This window comes from Helianthus annuus, chromosome 7 (genome assembly GCF_002127325.2).
Source record: "Helianthus annuus cultivar XRQ/B chromosome 7, HanXRQr2.0-SUNRISE, whole genome shotgun sequence".
Classification (NCBI taxonomy): domain Eukaryota; kingdom Viridiplantae; phylum Streptophyta; class Magnoliopsida; order Asterales; family Asteraceae; genus Helianthus; species Helianthus annuus.
The window spans coordinates 105,054,331-105,075,322 of NC_035439.2; the positions used below are offsets into that span (position 1 = coordinate 105,054,331).

Here is a 20,992-nt window from a genome sequence, read left to right on the forward strand (position 1 = left end):
CATGGGAGTGTAACAGAAATAGGGACTTCAGGTTGTTCCTGTGTATGAAAAAAAATGTATGTAATAATACAAAGGTATGATCAGTTATTATTAGAAATCTATACAATAAATAATATAACGTAAATAATAATTTACCAGGTCACTATAGTTAGAAACATAGTACCATTACGAATTGAATCAATACCGGCCGAATTCCCCAGTGCGCAACAAACGTGCCTCAACACGCGGATTGTCCGGACACCAGCTCCTAGTTAACAAAACAAACTTTTAAATGGATTTGGTTCATTGTCTTCATCTTCTTGCAAAATCTACTACGAACATAAGGGCGAATCATCACCTCTTATGTAACATCCCGAAAATATAAAACTTTATAATAATACGTATAGTTTAAATAAATGAGGAATTACCCATCTAGAAGTGTAGTAACTTGGTTAGCTAACATGTCTAGCATTAGCCTACAATGAGGTTAAAACAACACAATTTGTTATGTTAAATAAATGGAGGGACCAATCTTGTAAAAATCAGAACTTGAATTACTAAAGTAGTAAAAACCAACCAAACACCCCATTCAAGAGGTGTCTGGTCGATTAACAAGCAGGGGCGACAAGGGGTTTCTTCACCCAAACCCTAATTTGCAAGAAAATCACAAATTGAAGCCTCAAATCAGTTAGAAATCGAAATTCAAGCACAGAATCGTGATCACCTTGTCAAAGGTATCCTAAGGTATGTTGAATTAGGTCATTCTCATTCGATTCAAAGTTCATGTATGTGATCAAAAATCGAATGTAGAGCTTGATTATGTGTAGTAAACATGAAATTGGAAGTAATGTAAGGTTTAGGGACAAACCCTAGATAATTTCTTTTCAAATTCTTGCATGATAATTGTATAGATCAAAATCACCATAGTGGGTGATTAGCATGTTAGTAAAACTTGATGAACACTAGGATTAAAACTCTTGTTCTAGTGTAAACTGAAATTATGAGGAAAACTCTAAGTCGTTAATGTTAACATATAGACATGTAGTCAAATTGAAGTTAATTTTGGTGATAAACTCGAGTCATGAACTTGGTTTAGATCATATAAAAATCTGACCCGTTAGGTGTTCGATAAAATGCCTAAAAGAGGGTAAGATGTTAAAAGTTGGGCAAAACGCAGATTTGAATATGTTAAGAAATGATGCGTTAAAGCTTATGAAAGGGTTCTAATTTTTGTTATAAATTGAACTCTTTAGGCAAAGAATCCGGAACGTCAAGTGGACACGCCGGAAGTGATACCCGCGGAAAAGGTGCGCTTTAAAGGTACGTGACTTTAGTCTCGTCAAATTATGTTTAAATGCTTTAGTTTGATATGCAATTGATGTTGTAGTGTAAAGGATGTGTTTGATGTGCCGTTTAAGTGACGAAGTACACTCGACTATCAAACGGGTCAAAATAAGAACTTGGTATTTAGTAGGGTCAGTCAATGAAGTGATGGTTTTCACTAACTAGCAAAACGGGTCAAAATGAGGTTTGCAAAAGAGTCACGAGAGTAGAGACTTGAAGGTCTTATACCTTGTTAAATGATAAATTGTACCATACTAATGATTTGGTGATATCAATCTAAGTATAAGAACCCGGGATATGGGTCAAACAATAATGTTAAAGGAAAAAGGGTTGTTTGAAACGGAATGCTTGAATTCCGAATAATCAAGTAATAGCCCTAGAGGAATTGCAAAGCCATGGAATTGGCGTGAAAACACCAAGTATGTGAGCCCGGGTAATTGGGTAAATATGTTTAAAAGGGTTTTAAGAATGAAAAGAGGTACTATGCACTCACACTAATGGGTTGAATAATGGAAATAAGGAAATTGTGAACCAATTGTGGGTATCTCGGTTTCCGCAATGTAAAATTTACATGGTTAAATCCGAAGTCTTATTACGGACTCATAGGATGAAGAATCGGTTAAACCGGATCAATGGGTAAAAAGTTATGATCATCTAAAGTTGAAAAATAATCAAGGGGCAAATGTGCAGAACCCACCGTAAATTACGGTCCCACCGTAATTTACGGTGGACATCAAAGGTGTTACGGTATGTCACTCCTGTTTTACGGCAGGACCATAAACATTCCAGCTTACGATGATACCGTAATTTACGGTGGAATCCAAAACAAAAATTATATTTTGTTGTTACCTTGTGTTGCTAGAACATGTTTATACATAATATATTAATGTCAAAACTAATGGTTTTAGTGTTTGACTCTAGGTATGGATAAATTTCTCCCGGATGGTGATCAAGTACTTTGTCAAGAACCGAACACGCATTTTGGAGCTTCCGCACTGAATATAATCTTGTCTAAACTTTAAACATGTCGTAAATACTTTTGTTAATAGTGTTTTGAATCCTTTAAACTAGTTGTTAGTTGACTAGTACGGGTTGACTTTAAATGAATTATGCACTATCTTCGATATGCTTGGAATTTTCACTAGTGTGTATGGTTTAAAACACGAAAAGCTTTTGAAATTCTGATTTTTGGTAAAGTTGTATGAAATATTTAGTTAAATTCTGTCAAGATATTTAGGGTGTTACAAGTTGGTAATCAGAGCTTAAGGTTGTCAACAAAGTGTTCGGTTCAAGCTTGATCGATCGTCCAGTAAGAATAAACTTATTATGTTAACAAATCATGTCTTATATATGAATGAGAAGGAAATTAAAGTGCATGGGAAGAGTGTGTTAACACACTTAAACCCGGGAAGTGCACCAAATTTAAACGGTTAAAGCAAGTTGAGAACTTGACTAAACCAAAACAAAAGAAGCAATGTTATAAACGAAATGTTTAACGTTTAAATGTAAACATTTCAGTTTCAAAGATGACGGATAAGGGAAATGACGAAGCGATGCCAAGAGTCACCGAACAAATGAGAGAAGTGATTGCTGAAGAGGTAGGAAAAGCAATCGAGAACAGCTTGTCGGGTTTCATCGATAAAATCCAAAACACGGTGTGATCAGTGGTGGATGAAAGAATAAAGAAATTGGAGGATAATGCAAATTTAGCTAAGGAGAAGTTGGGAGAGCGTAAGGGTTGCTCGTACAAGGAGTTTATGGCATGTAAACCACCACTCTATCACGGAGAAGTGGATCCGATAGTCTGCCAAAGATGGTTGAGTGATCTTGAAGGGGTGTTCGAGAGAACCCACTGTGATACAAGTGACTTCGTAGCCTATGGCATGGGTCAACTGAGGGGCCAAGCAAAAGACTGGTGGGATAATAAGAAAAAGGAAATGGGTAGCGAAGAAGCGAAGGCGATGACATGGGACGAGTTTAAGGTACCCTTCCTTAAACATCACAGTCCCAAAGCGGTCATCAATCGAATCAAAGAAGAATTTATCCAGCTTAGGCAGAAGGGCGAATCCATTGATAAGATCACGGGAACCTTTCTTGACAAATTAAGGTTTTGTGATGAATTGGTGACGACCGAAGAACAGAAGGTGTATTATTATTATAATATGCAAAGCGCAGAGTATCGGGAGTTTATGACTCCCTCAAAATACGAAACCCTCACCGAAATCATCAATGTCGCTCGGGAAAGAGAGATAGAGTTGAAGAAACAAATAGAGAGGGGTGAAAGAAGGACGCAAGTGGTTAATCCAAGTCCTACGAAAAAGGCACGCGTAAATGACTCATCAAAGAAACAAGAAGGAAAAAGTAGCTCGCCAAGCTGTAAGTGTGCGGAAAGGGACACAAGGGTGAGTGTCGATTTAAGGACAAGCCATGTCCTATTTGTGGGAAGACAGGGCACACGGCTGCATTGTGCCCGGGGAAGGTGTCGGTATGCTACAAATGTTATCAGCCGGGTCACAAGAAATCCGAGTGCCCGGAATTGTCCGAAAAGAGGGAAGACAAGAGTGCGCACACCGAAGCACCGAAAGCAAAAGCTAGATCTTTCCAGTTAACGGCAGTGGAGGCGAAAACGGAGCCCGATGTGGTCTCAGGTATATTTGCCATAAATTCAATCCCTGCACATGTGTTATTTGATACGGGTGCGAACAAGTCCTTTATTTCACATGGGCTTATTCGACACCCTTCCTTTGTACTAACAAAATTACCTATGCCATTAGAGGTAGAAATAGGTGACAACAAAAACTTCCTTGTATGTGATATATGTCGAGGTTGTAAGATAAGCATAGATGATGAGGAATACCCGATAGATTTAATTCCTATGTCCATGGGAGAGTTCCAAGTAGTGGTCGGAATGGATTGGCTATCCCGACATAATGCGAAAGTCATGTGTTTCCGCAAGGAGATAAAACTAACATCTCCAAGTGGGAAATCGATTATCATACGTGGCGAGAAGGAAGGAAAACCTGTTATGTGCTCAATGATAAAAGCTTACAAGCTCATGAAGCACGGATGTAGAGCATTCATGATATACGCAATTGAACCAAACAAAGGGTCGCTAAAGATTGAATACGTGCCGGTAGTACGCGAATACGCCGATGTGTTCCCGGAAGACCTACCGGGAATACCGCCGGAACGGGAGGTAGAGTTCGGGATCGAGTTGATTCCGGGCGCGAAACCCGTGGCCAGGGCGCCGTATCGGCTTGCACCCTCAGAATTGCAAGAGTTAATGTCTCAAATTCAAGATCTCCTCAACAAAGGCTTTATTCGCCCAAGTGTGTCACCGTGGGGTGCACCGGTGTTGTTTGTTAAGAAAAAGGATGGGAGTATGCGTATGTGCATCGATTACCGCGAGTTGAACAAACTCACGGTGAAAAATCGATATCCACTTCCAAGAATTGACGACTTATTCGATCAATTGCAAGGTGCTAAATGGTTCTCCAAGATCGACCTTAGATCGGGGTACCACCAGTTGAGAGTCAAGGAGGAAGACATACCGAAGACGGCTTTCCGTACGCGGTACGGACATTACGAATTCCTGGTGATGTCCTTTGGGTTAACAAATGCGCCCGCGGCCTTCATGGACCTCATGAACCGGGTCTGCAAGTCTATGTTAGATAAGTCGGTAATAGTGTTTATTGACGACATTTTAATATACTCAAAGGACGAAGCGGAACACGCAAGACATTTGTACGAAGTCTTGGAGACGCTCAGAAAGGAAAAGTTGTATGCAAAATTTTCAAAATGTGCCTTCTGGTTGCGAGAGGTGCAATTTCTCGGGCACGTCATTAATGCAAACGGGGTGTTAGTAGACCCGTCAAAAATAGAAGCCGTGGCGAAATGGAATCCACCAAAGAATCCTTCGGAAATCAGAAGCTTTTTGGGGCTTGCGGGTTATTATCGGAGGTTCATACAAGATTTCTCCAAAATTGCCATGCCACTGACCAAGCTAACCCGCAAGGAGGAGAAGTTTATGTGGGGCGAGGACCAAGAAAAGGCGTTTCAAACGCTTAAGGAAAAATTGACACAAGCACCGGTATTGTCATTATCGGATGGGACGGATGATATGATAGTTTACTCGGATGCCTCGCATTCGGGGCTTGGTTGCGTTCTGATGCAACGAGGCAAGGTTATAGCCTATGCCTCAAGGCAGCTGAAAACTCATGAAAAGAGATATCCTACTCATGACCTCGAGCTAGCGGCGGTGGTGTTCGCCTTGAAAATATGGAGGCATTATCTGTACGGGGTAAAGTTCACTATTTTTACCGACCACAAAAGCTTAAAGTATTTCTTCGATCAGAAGGAATTAAATATGAGGCAAAGGCGGTGGTTGGAGACGGTCAAAGATTTTGATTGTGATATACATTACCATCCCGGGAAGGCTAATGTAGTAGCGGACGCGTTAAGCCGAAAGACAGATTATGCGCCTATTCGAGTCCGATCGATGCAACTAATAGTGACATCGGTATTGCTCGACCAAATTCGGAAATCCCAAAGTGAAGCAATAAAAGAAGAGAATGTGAAAAAGGAAAGAATAGTAGGGCAGTTAAAAGACTTGGAGGACGGCAACCAAGGATTAAAAACTCGATTTGGGAGAATTTGGGTTCCCAATACATGTGGAGCCAAAGCACTTTTACTTGACGAGGCCCATAAATCTCGTTATTCGATACATCCGGGGGCGACTAAGATGTATAATGATTTAAAACAAAATTATTGGTGGCCCGGAATGAAAAGAGATATCGTGAAGTACGTGGAGAAGTGTTTGACTTGTTTACAAGTCAAAGCAGAGCATCAAAAACCATACGGTAAGCTACAACCACTAGACATTCCAGTTTGGAAGTGGGAACAAATTACAATGGACCTGCTGACCAAACTGCCAAAAACCAGCCGTGGTTTTGACGCCATATGGGTAGTTGTGGATCGATTGACAAAAAGTGCACATTTCATTCCGATTCGTGAGACTTATACATCAGAGAAGATGTCAGAAGTGTATACCAATGAGATTGTGGCGCGTCACGGAGTACCGATATCCATAGTGTCCGACAGAGATACCCGGTTTACTTCGGATTTTTGGCGTGGTTTCCAAGAGCAAATGGGAACCAAGCTGTTCATTAGCACTGCTTACCATCCACAAACGGATGGGCAAAGTGAGAGAACAATACAAACGTTGGAAGATATGTTGCGTGCTTGCATTATCGACTTTGGGGGCAGTTGGGATGTCCATTTACCCTTAGTCGAATTCTCATATAACAACAGCTATCACGCGAGTATTAAAATGGCTCCATACGAGATGTTATATGGTAGAAAGTGCCGAACCCCAGTTTGTTGGGGAGAAGTTGGCCCACGGGGGTTAGCTCAGACTGATATAATCCGAGCTACAAATTGTAAGATCGACTTGATCCGCACTCACTTAAAAGCAGCTCAGGATCGACAAAAATCGTATGCGGATAAACGAATGAGGCCAATAGAATTTCAAGTGGGCGATAAGGTAATGTTGAAAGTATCGCCATGGAAGGGGATAATTCGATTTAGAAAAAGAGGAAAGTTGAGCCCAAGATTTATTGGGCCATTCGAAATCGTGGAACGGATTGGAAAGGTAGCATACCGTCTCGAGCTACCTGAGAAGTTGAGTGGAGTACACAGCACATTCCACGTGTCACATCTCCGCAAATGTTTAGCGGACGAAACTGATCGTGTCCACTACAACGATATCGAGGTGGATAACAACCTCAACTACGCGGTAAAGCCAATTGCAATTCTAGATCGTAAAGTGAAGAGTTTGAGAAACAAAAGGATCAACCAAGTGAAGGTTAAATGGGAACACCGGAAGGGTGCGGATACTACGTGGGAGTCCGAAGAAGAAATGCAACGGCTCTACCCTTTGTTATTCGGTACGTAATTCGGTTTCGGGGATGAAACCCTCTTTAAGGGGGGTGGACTTGTAACATCCCGAAAATATAAAACTTTATAATAATACGTATAGTTTAAATAAATGAGGAATTACCCATCTAGAAGTGTAGTAACTTGGTTAGCTAACATGTCTAGCATTAGCCTACAATGAGGTTAAAACAACACAATTTGTTATGTTAAATAAATGGAGGGACCAATCTTGTAAAAATCAGAACTTGAATTACTAAAGTAGTAAAAACCAATCAAACACCCCATTCAAGAGGTGTCTGGTCGATCAACAAGCAGGGGCGACAAGGGGTTTCTTCACCCAAACCCTAATTTGCAAGAAAATCACAAATTGAAGCCTCAAATCAGTTAGAAATCGAAATTCAAGCACAGAATCATGATCACCTTGTCAAAGGGATCCTAAGGTATGTTGAATTAGGTCATTCTCATTCGATTCAAAGTTCATGTATGTGATCAAAAATCGAATGTAGAGCTTGATTATGTGTAGTAAACATGAAATTGGAAGTAATGTAAGGTTTAGGGACAAACCCTAGATAATTTCTTGTCAAATTCTTGCATGATAATTGTATAGATCAAAATCACCATAGTGGGTGATTAGCATGTTAGTAAAACTTGATGAACACTAGGATTAAAACTCTTGTTCTAGTGTAAACTGAAATTATGAGGAAAACTCTAAGTCGTTAATGTTAACATATAGACATGTAGTCAAATTGAAGTTAATTTTGGTGATAAACTCGAGTCATGAACTTGGTTTAGATCATATAAAAATCTGACCCGTTAGGTGTTCGATAAATGCCTAAAAGAGGGTAAGATGTTAAAAGTTGGGCAAAACGCAGATTTTAATATGTTAAGAAATGATGCGTTAAAGCTTATGAAAGGGTTCTAATTTTTGTTATAAATTGAACTCTTTAGGCAAAGAATCCGGAACGTCAAGTGGACACGCCGGAAGTGATACCCGCGGAAAAGGTGCGCTTTAAAGGTACGTGACTTTAGTCTCGTCAAATTATGTTTAAATGCTTTAGTTTGATATGCAATTGATGTTGTAGTGTAAAGGATGCGTTTGATGTGTCGTTTAAGTGACGAAGTACACTCTACTATCAAACGGGTCAAAATAAGAACTTGGTATTTAGTAGGGTCAGTCAATGAAGTGATGGTTTTCACTAATTAGCAAAACGGGTCAAAATGAGGTTTGCAAAAGAGTCACGAGAGTAGAGACTTGAAGGTCTTATACCTTGTTAAATGATAAATTGTACCATACTAATGATTTGGTGATATCAATCTAAGTATAAGAACCCGGGATATGGGTCAAACAATAATGTTAAAAGAAAAAGGGTTGTTTGAAACGGAATGCTTGAATTCCGAATAATCAAGTAATAGCCCTAGAGGAATTGCAAAGCCATGGAATTGCCGTGAAAACACCAAGTATGTGAGCCCGGGTAATTGGGTAAATATGTTTAAAATGGTTTTAAGAATGAAAAGAGGTACTATGCACTCACACTAATGGGTTGAATAATGGAAATAAGGAAATTGTGAACCAATTGTGGGTATCTCGGTTTCCGCAATGTAAAATTTACATGGTTAAATCCGAAGTCTTATTACGGACTCATAGGATGAAGAATCGGTTAAATCGGATCAATGGGTAAAAAGTTATGATCATCTAAAGTTGAAAAATAATCAAGGGGCAAATGTGCAGAACCCACCGTAAATTACGGTCCCACCGTAATTTACGGTAGACATCAAAGGTGTTACGGTATGTCACTCCTGTTTTACGGCAGGACCATAAACATTCCAGGGCCACCGTAACTTACGGTGATACCGTAATTTACGGTGGAACCCAAAACAAAAATTATATTTTGTTGTTACCTTGTGTTGCTAGAACCTGTTTATACATAATATATTAATGTCAAAACTAATGGTTTTAGTGTTTGACTCTAGGTATGGATAAATTTCTCCCGGATGGTGATCAAGCACTTTGTCAAGAACCGAACACGCATTTTGGAGCTTCCGCACTGAATATAATCTTGTCTAAACTTTAAACATGTCGTAAATACTTTTGTTAATAGTGTTTTGAATCCTTTAAACTAGTTGTTAGTTGACTAGTAGGGGTTGACTTTAAATGAATTATGCACTATCTTCGATATGCTTGGAATTTTCACTAGTGTGTATGGTTTAAAACACGAAAAGCTTTTGAAATTCTGATTTTTGGTAAAGTTGTATGAAATATTTAGTTAAATTCTGTCAAGATATTTAGGGTGTTACATCTTATGACGTCATCATTCACCCCCTTCGTAGTATTCCGACCTGCGCACTTCACATTAACCATTTGTTAACCTATTTATGTTAGAAGAATGGAAGAAAGAATAGGGCTTACCCCATTATGGAGATATTCAAATCCCCTTACAACATCCAAACTATTTGAACTCTCAGATTCCAGCTTAATAGTTCATGTTTTCCACCTGAATTCCAAAGAGGTACGGAAATTTTGATTAATACTTTTTAGGTAACAGGTATAATTCAAGCAATCTCTGGAGTAGAAAAGTATGAAAAGCTCAAATACATAGTTGCAATGATCGGGTCAAATCACTAACTATACTTTCAGAAAACGACAAACCAAACCGGCCGTGTTGTGTGTGTCTTGCTGGTTTGAACCCATTTTGTTTTTCAAGATATATAGTTTGTATTAGACAACAGTTCAGCTATGATACAACCCAATGACCACATGTCAACTGTCCTGGAGAAACATTAAGCCATAAAATAAGATTATAGCAGCAACAATGCGATAATTGTAAAAGACCAGACCATCATAATATTCACCATTGTAGCATCATATAATTACACCAATACTAATTGTGTTAAATAACTTTGATTAAAAACTTTTATGCCACTGATAAAATTTGAAAGTTTTCAAATTCACCCCCAATCTATCAAAAAAAAAATAATAATAATAAAGAATACAAATATTCAATTTCGGTCATGCATTTCATCATACAGATGGTGTGCATAAAAATGTTGTCATGATGAAACTAAAATCAAATCTAGAAGAACCATTTTACCATCGTCTTCTCAGCCCATCCCGTTTTTTAGATCTGAACCATTTATGCTTCGTAAATCCAGATGAACCATTTTACCGTTGTCTTCTCAGGCCATCCTAGTTATTGAGATTTGAACAATTTATTCTTGTCATTCTAATAATCAGACTTCGTAAAATATAACCATATAAAATAAAGATTCGGTTAGTACCTTGTTGATGAAGTCATTAGGTCACCTTTCAAGATTTGTGTTGGAAGACGAAAAAACCCTAGAAAAGAAACAGATCCAAATCTGAAAAAATTATTCAAAATCAAAAATCAAAGTTATAAACTATACAAATCCGGATCGTACCTGATGTATTGACGATGTTGTAGGGATACGAATTAGGAATCTAATGAGAATGATGACAGGAAACAGTCCGGATGATAATATCAAACGATTCACAAATTATAATCGGAAAAAAATCAAGATCAACCATCACAAATCATATGTCGTGTCTACAAACTACACATAAGAACACCTTATCATATCAGACAATTGAGATTCGAAGATTGTTTGAAGATCTTGAGGAGCGGCAGAGAAGAAAGAGAGAGAGAATATGCAGAAACCCTAATGCGATGTTGAAAATGGGGAAACAAAAGGACGGGTTCTTTGTTTATATATGGAATGACCCGAATGAGTTGTTCGGATCCCGTGTCGGGTTAATTCAAGGGAAATGAGGAGAATGAATATTTTGGCGGGAAAATGAGCTTTAGAGGCCCTAGGCGGGGGACATGTGTCCCCTAATTAAGGCTTTTATTAGGTTGTATAGATTCTAAATGTAAACGAATTAACCAATAAATAATATTGATATAAACAGGTACATACATATTGATGTAACGATAAATGAATTCATGTAATACAATTAATGTAACCAAAAAAAAACTAAACTAAACGTAAATCTAAATCAGATATTTGTAGGCTCTTGTGATCGATCGGTAACGAGTTAGCTACGCCATAATTATTGTTCTTACTATTTAAGATACAGATTTTATGGTCTCTTGCTTTTAGCATAATATTGTTTTCTATTCTCATAGTGCACGGATATTCGGTCCATCACTTGTAGCGTAAAGTGTTTACTCGCTTCATAATATTGTAGTATCCATCGTCACCGATCTATGATTTATTGTTACACATCTCGTATTGAATTATTTCCTTTAATACGCATGCGATAGGTTACATTTTTTTTCACTCATTGTCGCATGTTCCCACAAGTTTTATTATTTATTATTGATCATCGGCTAGATGTGATATAGCCTTAGTGTATCGTTAGTGTATTTGCCTTGACTTGAGTGAATCGTTTTATTGACCCCAATACCCGAGCATATCCCCTATGGAGACATAGGGCGTCATCATAGGCACAGTTGACGTGCACCATCCGTGGCGGTGCGAAAGGCCCACGACGTCTCTATATTGTATTGTGTGCTAAGTGATTGCACTTATGGATTATTGAGAGGCGTATGGATCGATCCTAGGAATGTAAGTGTAAGTTTAGTGGTAGTGGGATAGGTGTGAGTGCCCACATCCCCTCTACAGAGTGGTGCATTAGAACTGCAGCTAATGTGCAAACTGTTAGTGTTTGTTATTAGTGGCTCACATGGGTATTTCTAATATACCTTTATGGTATTCATCAGTGATCATTCAGCATATTGTATTGTTTGCATCGTTAAAGTGTGTATTATATTGCTCCTATTATTAAATTTGTTAAGTGCTATTGTTTCTCCGTTACTAGGCAATTTTTGGCTCAGCCGTTTCTTTTTGTTGTTTTCTTTTACTATGTCTTAAACAGATACTCAGGGAAATCGGGGGAATGTATGAAGAGTGATAATAAAAAGGCTAGAGTTGAAAGCAAAGAGTTCAATAAAACTTTATATTTAATAAATTTAGACACTTATGTTTTTTTTTTCTGTTAGACCGTTGCGTCATTTTAGGGATTTTTTGTCTTTAAACCTTTGGAATTTATGTTTTAGTTGAGTTATTAATTATCTCTGATTACCGAATTGTGTAACACGTCAGCCCTAATCAGGGCGGGATGTTACAGTTCCATTCAAAAGCACATAAAGGTTTACCTTAACAGAAAAAATAAACCGAGTTAGTAATTTGGATGAAAATGACAATAAAATGCAAACCTAAAGGACTCAAAATGCACAAAAATATCATTTTGGATGAAAAAAGCAAATATAGGATGTGGGTGGGGTTTATACTGACATACACAATTGAAAAACCCATAATTTTGAGATCGGATATCATATTCTCCCTCTCTTAGTCTCTCTCAGCCGCATGCCTGCATCTCACAATCACATTCACAATCCTCAATCATAAATAGGTTCGTGTTTGTAAAAAAATGACATTGATAAGTTAGCGTGTCGTGTTCGTGTCTACCCCTCAGGTCATCGTGTCGTGTCTTATCGTGTCGTTTCTGACACGATATGCCGGTCCTGATTCTGAGACCTCCCAATGAGCAGTTATCAATTTAACATTCCTTATTGGTGGTGGTTCTCAGTGAGCGTTTCCTTTTAGACGGCTATCGATACGCATGTCCTTCACATCCCAAATTGGCTCCTAATGATATTAATGATTGTTGTAAGCATCTATTGGCTCCTAATGATATTAATAATTTTTTTTTTTTTTTTTTGAAAGTTAACTATTATACACAAGCCAACCCTCAACCAAGGGCAGCCAACAACAACGAAACCATTACATCAAATTAAACGAGCACCAGTCATTCCAACGAATGCTTTTGTTACTCGACCTATTACGATACCAAAGGAAGCCTAAAACTTTAACATCTTGAAAAATATCTAGAATCTCTTTTCTATTGTTATTGAATCTCCTTTCATTCCTAGCTTTCAACACGCACCAACAAGCAACTATGACAATACCTTGAAGCGCTTCTCTAGCATTCCTCTCAAGCCCAACATGTGCATGGATAAACGTTAGATCCCTTATGGAGAAAGCGAAAATCGGGCTTATTTTGCACCATTTGCTAATGAGATACCAAACACTCGAGGCCACCAAACAAGAGCAAAAGAGGTGTTCCGCAGATTCTTCACTATCTTCGCATAAAGGGCATAAAGCATCACCATTAAAAGAATTTCGTTTAATAAGAGCGTCGGCCGTGGCAATCCTACCCATCTCTGCTCTCTAGACCAAGATATTGCATTTCTTTGGAACCCATTTCGCCCATTTGAAAACAAAAAAAACTGCTGAAATCAATACCACTTCTTAGGAATTTTTTAACCTCTCTGACTGAAAACTCGTTACTTTACCACCTGTCCAGACCCACCTATCATGGGAGCACCCAACACCTTGTCATTCAGCAAAGCCTCTAACTCCATCAGATCATTCAGTTCAGATTCCGAAGCCAGAGGCCTAGACCAGACCCCCTTATCTGAGAACGAATTGGAACCGGAATGGAATCTGTCTCGCACCCAACACCTTTTTGCGAAACAAATGATAAACCCACGCCATTCTCACTTGCTATCAATAATTAAAGGTTATTTAATATTAGTTATTCATAAATACACAACTTTAGTGCATGTTTCAAAAATATGATGTGTTACTAGAAGTAAACAATAATTATCATATGTGACCAACATGCCAAATTCCAAATAATTGCATTATTATTATTATTATTATTATTATTATTATTATTATTATTATTATTATTATTATTATTATTATTATTGTTAGAGTAAACTTCCGTTTTGCTCCCTGTGGTTTGGTCACTTTAACGGTTTTGCCCCAAACCTTTAAAAATAGCCATTTTACTCCTTGATGTTTCGGTTTTTTGCCGGTTTGCTCCCCGCCTCTAACTCCATCCAAATTGTTTGTTTTTCCATTTTGCTCTCCGCAGGGAGAAAACTGGCAACAAAACCAAAACATCAAGGAGTAAAATGGCTATTTTTAAAGGTTTGGGGCAAAACCGTTAAAGTGACCAAACCACAGGGAGCAAAACGGAAGTTTACTCTTATTATTATTGTTATTATTATTATTATTATTATTATTATTATTATTATTATTATTATTATTATTATTATTATTATTATTATTATTATAAGTTAGAACTTACACGTGATGATAAGTAACGCATAAGATTATAAATAATGGAGCATAAAGTTTGAACACTATTACGAAGAATATGGTAATTAACAATGTTGTAAAAATCGCGACTAGTCGGCGATTAATCGCTAGTCGGCCAGTAACTGAGTAACTTTTCGTTAATCAGTCAATTAATCGCTAGTCGGCCTAGTCGGCCGGCCAAAAATCGGTGATTCCGGCCAGATTCCTGCAAAAAAACCCGTATTATTTTCCGACCAAAACCTCTAAATTCCGGCCAAATTCCAACCAACCCATGTGAATTGCAACAATTTATCTTGTATACTTAAAAAATGAGTTGAGTAAGAGTTAAACCCTAGCTACTTAAAAGATTTACCTATAAAAATGTTTATATGTATACATAAAACTGAAAATTACATATAAAAAAACCCGATCCGACTAATCTCGAGTAGTGCTAGGGAGTTCTCCAACCTTGGTAATTGATGCAAGAAGCCACACAACATAACTTGCAACCTTAAAATTTGTTTTGTTATGAATTCAGTTTTTTAAATCTACTAGCTCATCTTATTTATTGGATGGTGACCTCGGTTCGACTAGCAATTTATTAAGGTATTAGGGTGAAGGGGGCACTCCATGTGAACCAACATGAGCCAAAGCAACCTACCAATAAGAGAGTGTCACCTAATTTTGAATCAAATAATCCAAAATGAAGTAGAATCATAAGGGGTGCTCCAAAATTGGGTTTATGAACCAAAAATTTGAACGCTCCTTTCTTTAAACCAATGACGGAATGCATCTAATTTCCCCAGCTTTCCGTTCTTTGAACCCAAATCGGTTAATGAACCATATGATACCAAACTGTCACGAACTCAAGATCAAAGTAAATCACAACTTTATAAAAACCTTAATCGTTATATGAACAAGAACCTAACCAGTCAACACAGATTTGCTGGTTTAATAATCAGAAGATGACCATCAATATGATGATCAACAACAAACAATGAAAAACTAAAATCTCATGAAAAACATATGAGAAAGATCTGGAAAGGAAGTAATGATGTATATGAGAGAGAAAGATGAAGATGGCGTATGTCTGCAGCACAAAGGAAAAGCCCTCTTTATAAATGCCCAGCTCCGCAACACAGCTCCAGCCCAACGACAAGCCCACCAAGATTTAATATAAGCCCATCAGCTTTAAGCGCATATTAGAGCCCAAACCTCATAAAACACAGGAAAAAGAATTAGAAATAATATCAATCATAAACTGATTAAACAAACATTGAAACTGGATATAAAAAATATCCTTGTTATTTCACCCCCCCCCAGTTTAAATGTGCGAAAAGGTTAACAATTCCCAAACACTTACACATATCAATATGTGCTTTAGGAAGAAGGCCTTTTCTAAACATATCCGCAAGTTGATCTTCTGATTTAACCCCAACATTTTTTAGAACACCAGAAGCAACCTTTTCTCTTAAGAAAAAGAGATCGATTTCAAAGTGTTTAGTCCTGTCATGGAAAATAGGATTTGCAGCTATAGAAAGAGCTGCACTATTGTCGCATTTTAAAACAACAGGAAGATCAACACCAATACTCAACTCCCTTAACAAGTTTACAAGCCACAACACTTCACATGAAGCACTGCACATAGCTCTATATTCCGCCTCAGCATAAGACCTCGAAACAACACTTTGTTTTTTGCTTTTCCAAGAAATTAACGAATTTCCAAGGAAAATGCAAAAACCAGTAACGGACCTTCTATTATCAAGGCATTTAGCCCAATCAGAGTCTGAAAATGCTGACAACTGAAACTTATCACTTTTCCTGAACATAATACCAGCACCAGGTGCTTCTTTCAAATATCTTAATAACTTCATTGCAACTTGAGTATGAGCCTCAGTAGGATTATGCATATACTGAGAAAGATAATGTACAGAATATGAAATATCTGGACGAGTCTGGGACAAGTATATTAACCTTCCAACCAATTTTTGATATTCTGTGACATCAACCAGGTTTGACTCTTCCTTTTTTGCTATATTAGACAACACATAATTTTGATCAATTGGATAACTCAAAGGTTTACTACCACTTATTCCATAATCATTCAACAAATCCATGCAATATTTCCTTTGTGAAAGACATATCCCATCACTGGTTTTTATAACCTCAATACCAAGAAAGAATCTCAACGGACCAAGATCCTTAATTAGAAACTCAGATTGTAACATAACCTTTATATTATCAATTTCAACTTGACTATTACCAGTTAACACTATGTCATCTACATAAAAAAGTAACACAACAAACACAAAGTTGGATGACTTAATGAACATAGGATAATCACATTTGGACTGAACAAAACCAATACTTAACAACACATTCACGAGTTTCTCATTCCACATTCTAGGCGCCTGTTTCAGGCCATATAATGATTTATTCAGCCTACACACTTTGTTACTGTTATTAACATTTAAACCATCAGGAAGACTCATATACACCTCTTCTTTTAAACTCCCATATAAAAACGCATTATTCACATCAAGTTGATATAATGGCCAGTTATTTTGAACAGATAAACTAATCACAGTTCTAACAGTAACCATTTTTACTACCGGAGAGAATGTCTCCTCGAAATCTATTCCTTCCCTTTGATTAAAAGCTTTTGCTACAAGTCCAGCTTTATACCTCTCAACTTCCCCTGTTGATTTATATTTAAACTTAAAAACCCACTTACACCTTATGGGCTTCCTACCTACAGGAAGATCAACAATATCCCACGTATCATTCCTATATAAAGAAGCTAGTTCATCGTTCATAGCACACAACTAGTTTTTATCATTCATAGCTTCTTTATATGAACGTGGTTCAATAATTTTATTCACATTGGTAGCAAAACAAATATTTTCACTTGGCAAATTAGCATGATTAACAACCCGTTCATACCCATATTTGACTTTACCCTCAACAACATAATCATTAAATTTCTTTGGAACAGACACAGACCTAGTAGACTTTCTTACACTAGGTTGAATACCCTCAGCAAGGACAGATTCATCAGACATACTACTGGACTCAACCCTCACAGGGATACTTTGAGACTCATTCAGATGTTGGCCACAAGCCATACCACCACTATCAGACGGTTGCTGTGAGTTTACAACATCTGTTGTTTCATCAGAACTACTGTGTTGCTGAGTCACAGTAGTTGAATCAGTAACTCCCTTCTCTTCATCATCGAGATTTACATCACTTGAAAACTCAAAGACATCAAAAAAATTTAGATTGTTTAATGTATTGGTACTATCTAGATCAGAATCTGAAAAGGTTTTAGTTTTAAAAGGAAATACGGTTTCATAGAAACTAACATCCCTTGAAAAAGAAAATTTCTTCTGATCTAGACTCCAAACCTTGTAACCTTTTTTAAGATTAGAGTACCCCATAAAAACGCATTTTTTAGCCTTTTCTTCTAGTTTATCAGAATTATTTAAAATAGTAAAGTTACACAAACATCCAAAAATTTTCAAGTGATTTAGAGAAGGTTTGAAACCATAAAGTAACTCATAAGGAATTCTACCAAAACATCCAAAAATTTTCAAGTGATTTAGAGAAGGTTTGAAACCATAAAGTAACTCATAAGGAATTCTACCACCAAGCACAGAAGAGGGAGCCCTGTTAATCAAATATGAGGCAGTAAGCACACACTCAGACCAAAAACTCAAAGGAACTCCTGATTAAAACAACAAAGCTCTGGCAACATTTAACAGATGCCTATGTTTTCGCTCAACTATCCCATTTTGTTGGGGGGGGGGGTATAAGTACAAGAAGTTTGATGTATAATACCATTGTTCTTAACAAAAGTATCCATTTGGGCATTCACAAATTCAGTGCCATTATCACTCCTAAAAATTTTGACCTTAGTTTCAAACTGAGTTTTGATAAGATAAAAGAAATTTTTAATATTATCATAAACTTCTGATTTAGATTTCATTAAATAAACCCAGACGGATCTAGAAAAGTCATCAACAATAGTGGGAAAATATTTATAGCCTTCTAGACTTGACCGTTTATAAGGACCCCAAACATCAAGATGAACTAAATCACCAACCCTAGTAGATTTATGTTCACTAAGAGGAAATGGCACTCTATGTTGCTTAGCTCTATGACAAGTATCACAAGGTTCAGCATCATCATTTTTAGTTTTAAAATCTAACACATGTAAGACTTGATCCGAAGGATGACCAAGTCTTGAGTGCCAGAGCTTTGTCGTTTCAGTCTTATTGTAACACACAAAAACAGAATCACAAGTATTACCACAAAAGTAAAGACCATCAGTTTGTCTACCAGTCACCAGGTTTTTCTTTAAGCACACATCCTGAATATAACAGTTACTTTCATTAAACACAACCCTAAGTTTATTATCTTTAGCAAGTTTATAAACAGAAATGAGATTAACACAATATTCAGGTACTACAAACACATCTTTTAGAATCACATTTTCAGACAACTTATAACATCCTATTTGAGTAACCTTAGCATCAGTTCCATTAGGATGTTTGATGTGCACAAAATGCAACATATAAATTACATCAATTGTGGCATAAAACTAACCCTTTTTTAGTACTAATGTTGGAAAAAGTGTGCTTTTATCTTCCTTTTGTGTTTTCAGGATTAAATGAGCTTAAATAAACAAAAGAAGCAAAAAGGCAGCTAAATCTAACATACATACAAGAAAAGGAACAAACATGGCATGCCCGACCTCCCGACAGCATCTTCCCAAGTGAAACAAGAGAACAGAAGGCTGAACACGCCCCGTGCTCAGTGAGCACGAGGGCGTGCCCAAGTGTCAGCAGAAAAGACAAAGTTGTAGAAGCTTCCATCGCCCACCACGGGGCCGTGCTCAGCGGACACAGGGCCGTGGTCAACTATAAGATTCGCGGAATCCAGGCAATCTTGATAGTACAGATATGCTTCTGCACACGGGTGTGCTCAGCGGACACGGGGGCGTGGTCAACTAATGCAGACAAACTGCAATTAATGAAGAAAGAGAAGAGGATGGACACGGGGCCGTGCCCAATGGACACAGGGCCGTGCCCGAGCTTCTGTTCAGCCTATAAATAGGAGTGCTTGGAACTCTTGCAACTCATCCCTTGGCACACCACCTCAATCACACTTCACCCACCACCCACCACCCACCACCCACCACAATCACAACACCATCATCCACCACCATCATCCATTGTCCATCATAGAGTGTGTGAATCGTCTCGGGATCCAAGATTGATTGTAAGAGTTCTTGATAATCAAAGGCCATGTTTGCCTAAGTCTCTTACATCACTTGGTGAAGACAAGTGTTTAGTGTAATACTCTTTATTTTTAATATTTTCGCACTTTTTAATTGGTTATGTATTAATGACTTTAATAACTAGTTTCTTATGTTGAAGGTGATTCTTCCTTATCGTTTGTCCGTGGTGTCTTGGCATTATTTTACTGTCTATATAAAATAAAAGATTTTCATCATTCATATCTCCACGGTCTATTTGGAGGTATGTTGGCTACCTAGTCGGGGGTTAAGGGAACGGTGTGGTAAGAGTCTTGCCATTGTTCAGTGTATAGATCCTGCAAAGGACCTGGGTCAAATTTTGTAAGACCTCCTTCAATACCCAACGGTATTGGATGGCGAGGGTCCAAACTCTTTGACCCCCTCATAAGTTAAACTACTATTAAAACTTTAACCCGGCTACTTAGGACTGTATCCCTGCTGACTCAGACTACTTAGCCGAGGGTAACATCACCTTCAAAAGAGGGGCCTACCATATTATGCATTAATAACTTAATTAATTATCTTTCAATAATCCGACCCTTTAGGATTGTATCCTTGCTGACACAAACTACTGGTTTGAGGGTAACGTCACCTTCAAAAGAGAGGCCTACTACAATAACTAAGATAATATCTTAAACAAGTGCAAAAGTGCGGAAATAATCAAAGGTTACACTACACACGAGTCGGATCCAAGTGATTCATCCTGTCTATCTGTTTTTACTTTTATTTTATTTTTCAGCATTTTAGTTAGTTTTATTTTTCTAGTTTAAAAACCTTTTTCTAACTTTTTGATTTGATAAGACGTTGAGGATAAACCGGTACTAAAAGCTCTTGTGTCCTTGGACGACCTCAGTATCTTACCAACACTATACTACGTCCACGATGGGTGCACTTGCCCATATGTGTGTTTAGTGTTAGTAAATATCGTGTTTTATAAATTTAAAACTTGGCTAAAAAGTTCAAAAGGGCTTAAAATATACACCTAAAATATATTACACAACACACGCATCAAGTTTTTGGCGCCGTTGCCGGGGACACAAGGATTTTAAGAAAGCTTAAAATCGACGGTGATGAAACAATGGTTAACCGGGCGGGGTTAACTCACTGGTCTCGTCAAGAAGGGTTAATCCCTTCCTCTCGAGGATCGCTGGCTGGATCACCGGTGGGTTGATCTCCTGCACAAGGAAACAAACCGTGACTCGTAACAAGGAGGATGGGGTGGGGGGTGCTCCTTGTTACCACTCTCCG

The 20,992-nt window shown here is 37.8% G+C and overlaps 1 protein-coding gene and 1 long non-coding RNA gene across 2 annotated transcripts; both read right to left on the minus strand.

Annotated features, from left to right (window-relative positions):
* Positions 1-9,556: 9,556 nt before the first annotated feature.
* Positions 9,557-10,396, minus strand: LOC110874072. The gene is made up of 3 exons (XR_002555612.2): positions 10,347-10,396; positions 9,665-9,749; positions 9,557-9,601 (listed from the first exon to the last, which is right to left on the minus strand). It is a non-coding gene; the product is annotated as an uncharacterized LOC110874072 (long non-coding RNA).
* A 2,663-nt stretch (positions 10,397-13,059) lies between these two features.
* Positions 13,060-13,497, minus strand: LOC110875201. Its single transcript, XM_022123398.1, has one exon. The coding sequence runs from the start codon at positions 13,495-13,497 to the stop codon at positions 13,060-13,062; it is 438 nt and encodes a 145-aa protein (XP_021979090.1).
* Positions 13,498-20,992: the final 7,495 nt, after the last annotated feature.

Coding starts and splice junctions, on each gene's coding strand:
- LOC110875201 (XM_022123398.1), bottom strand. CDS start 13,497: ATGGGTAGGATTGCCACGGCCGACGCTCTTATTAAACGAAATTCTTTT.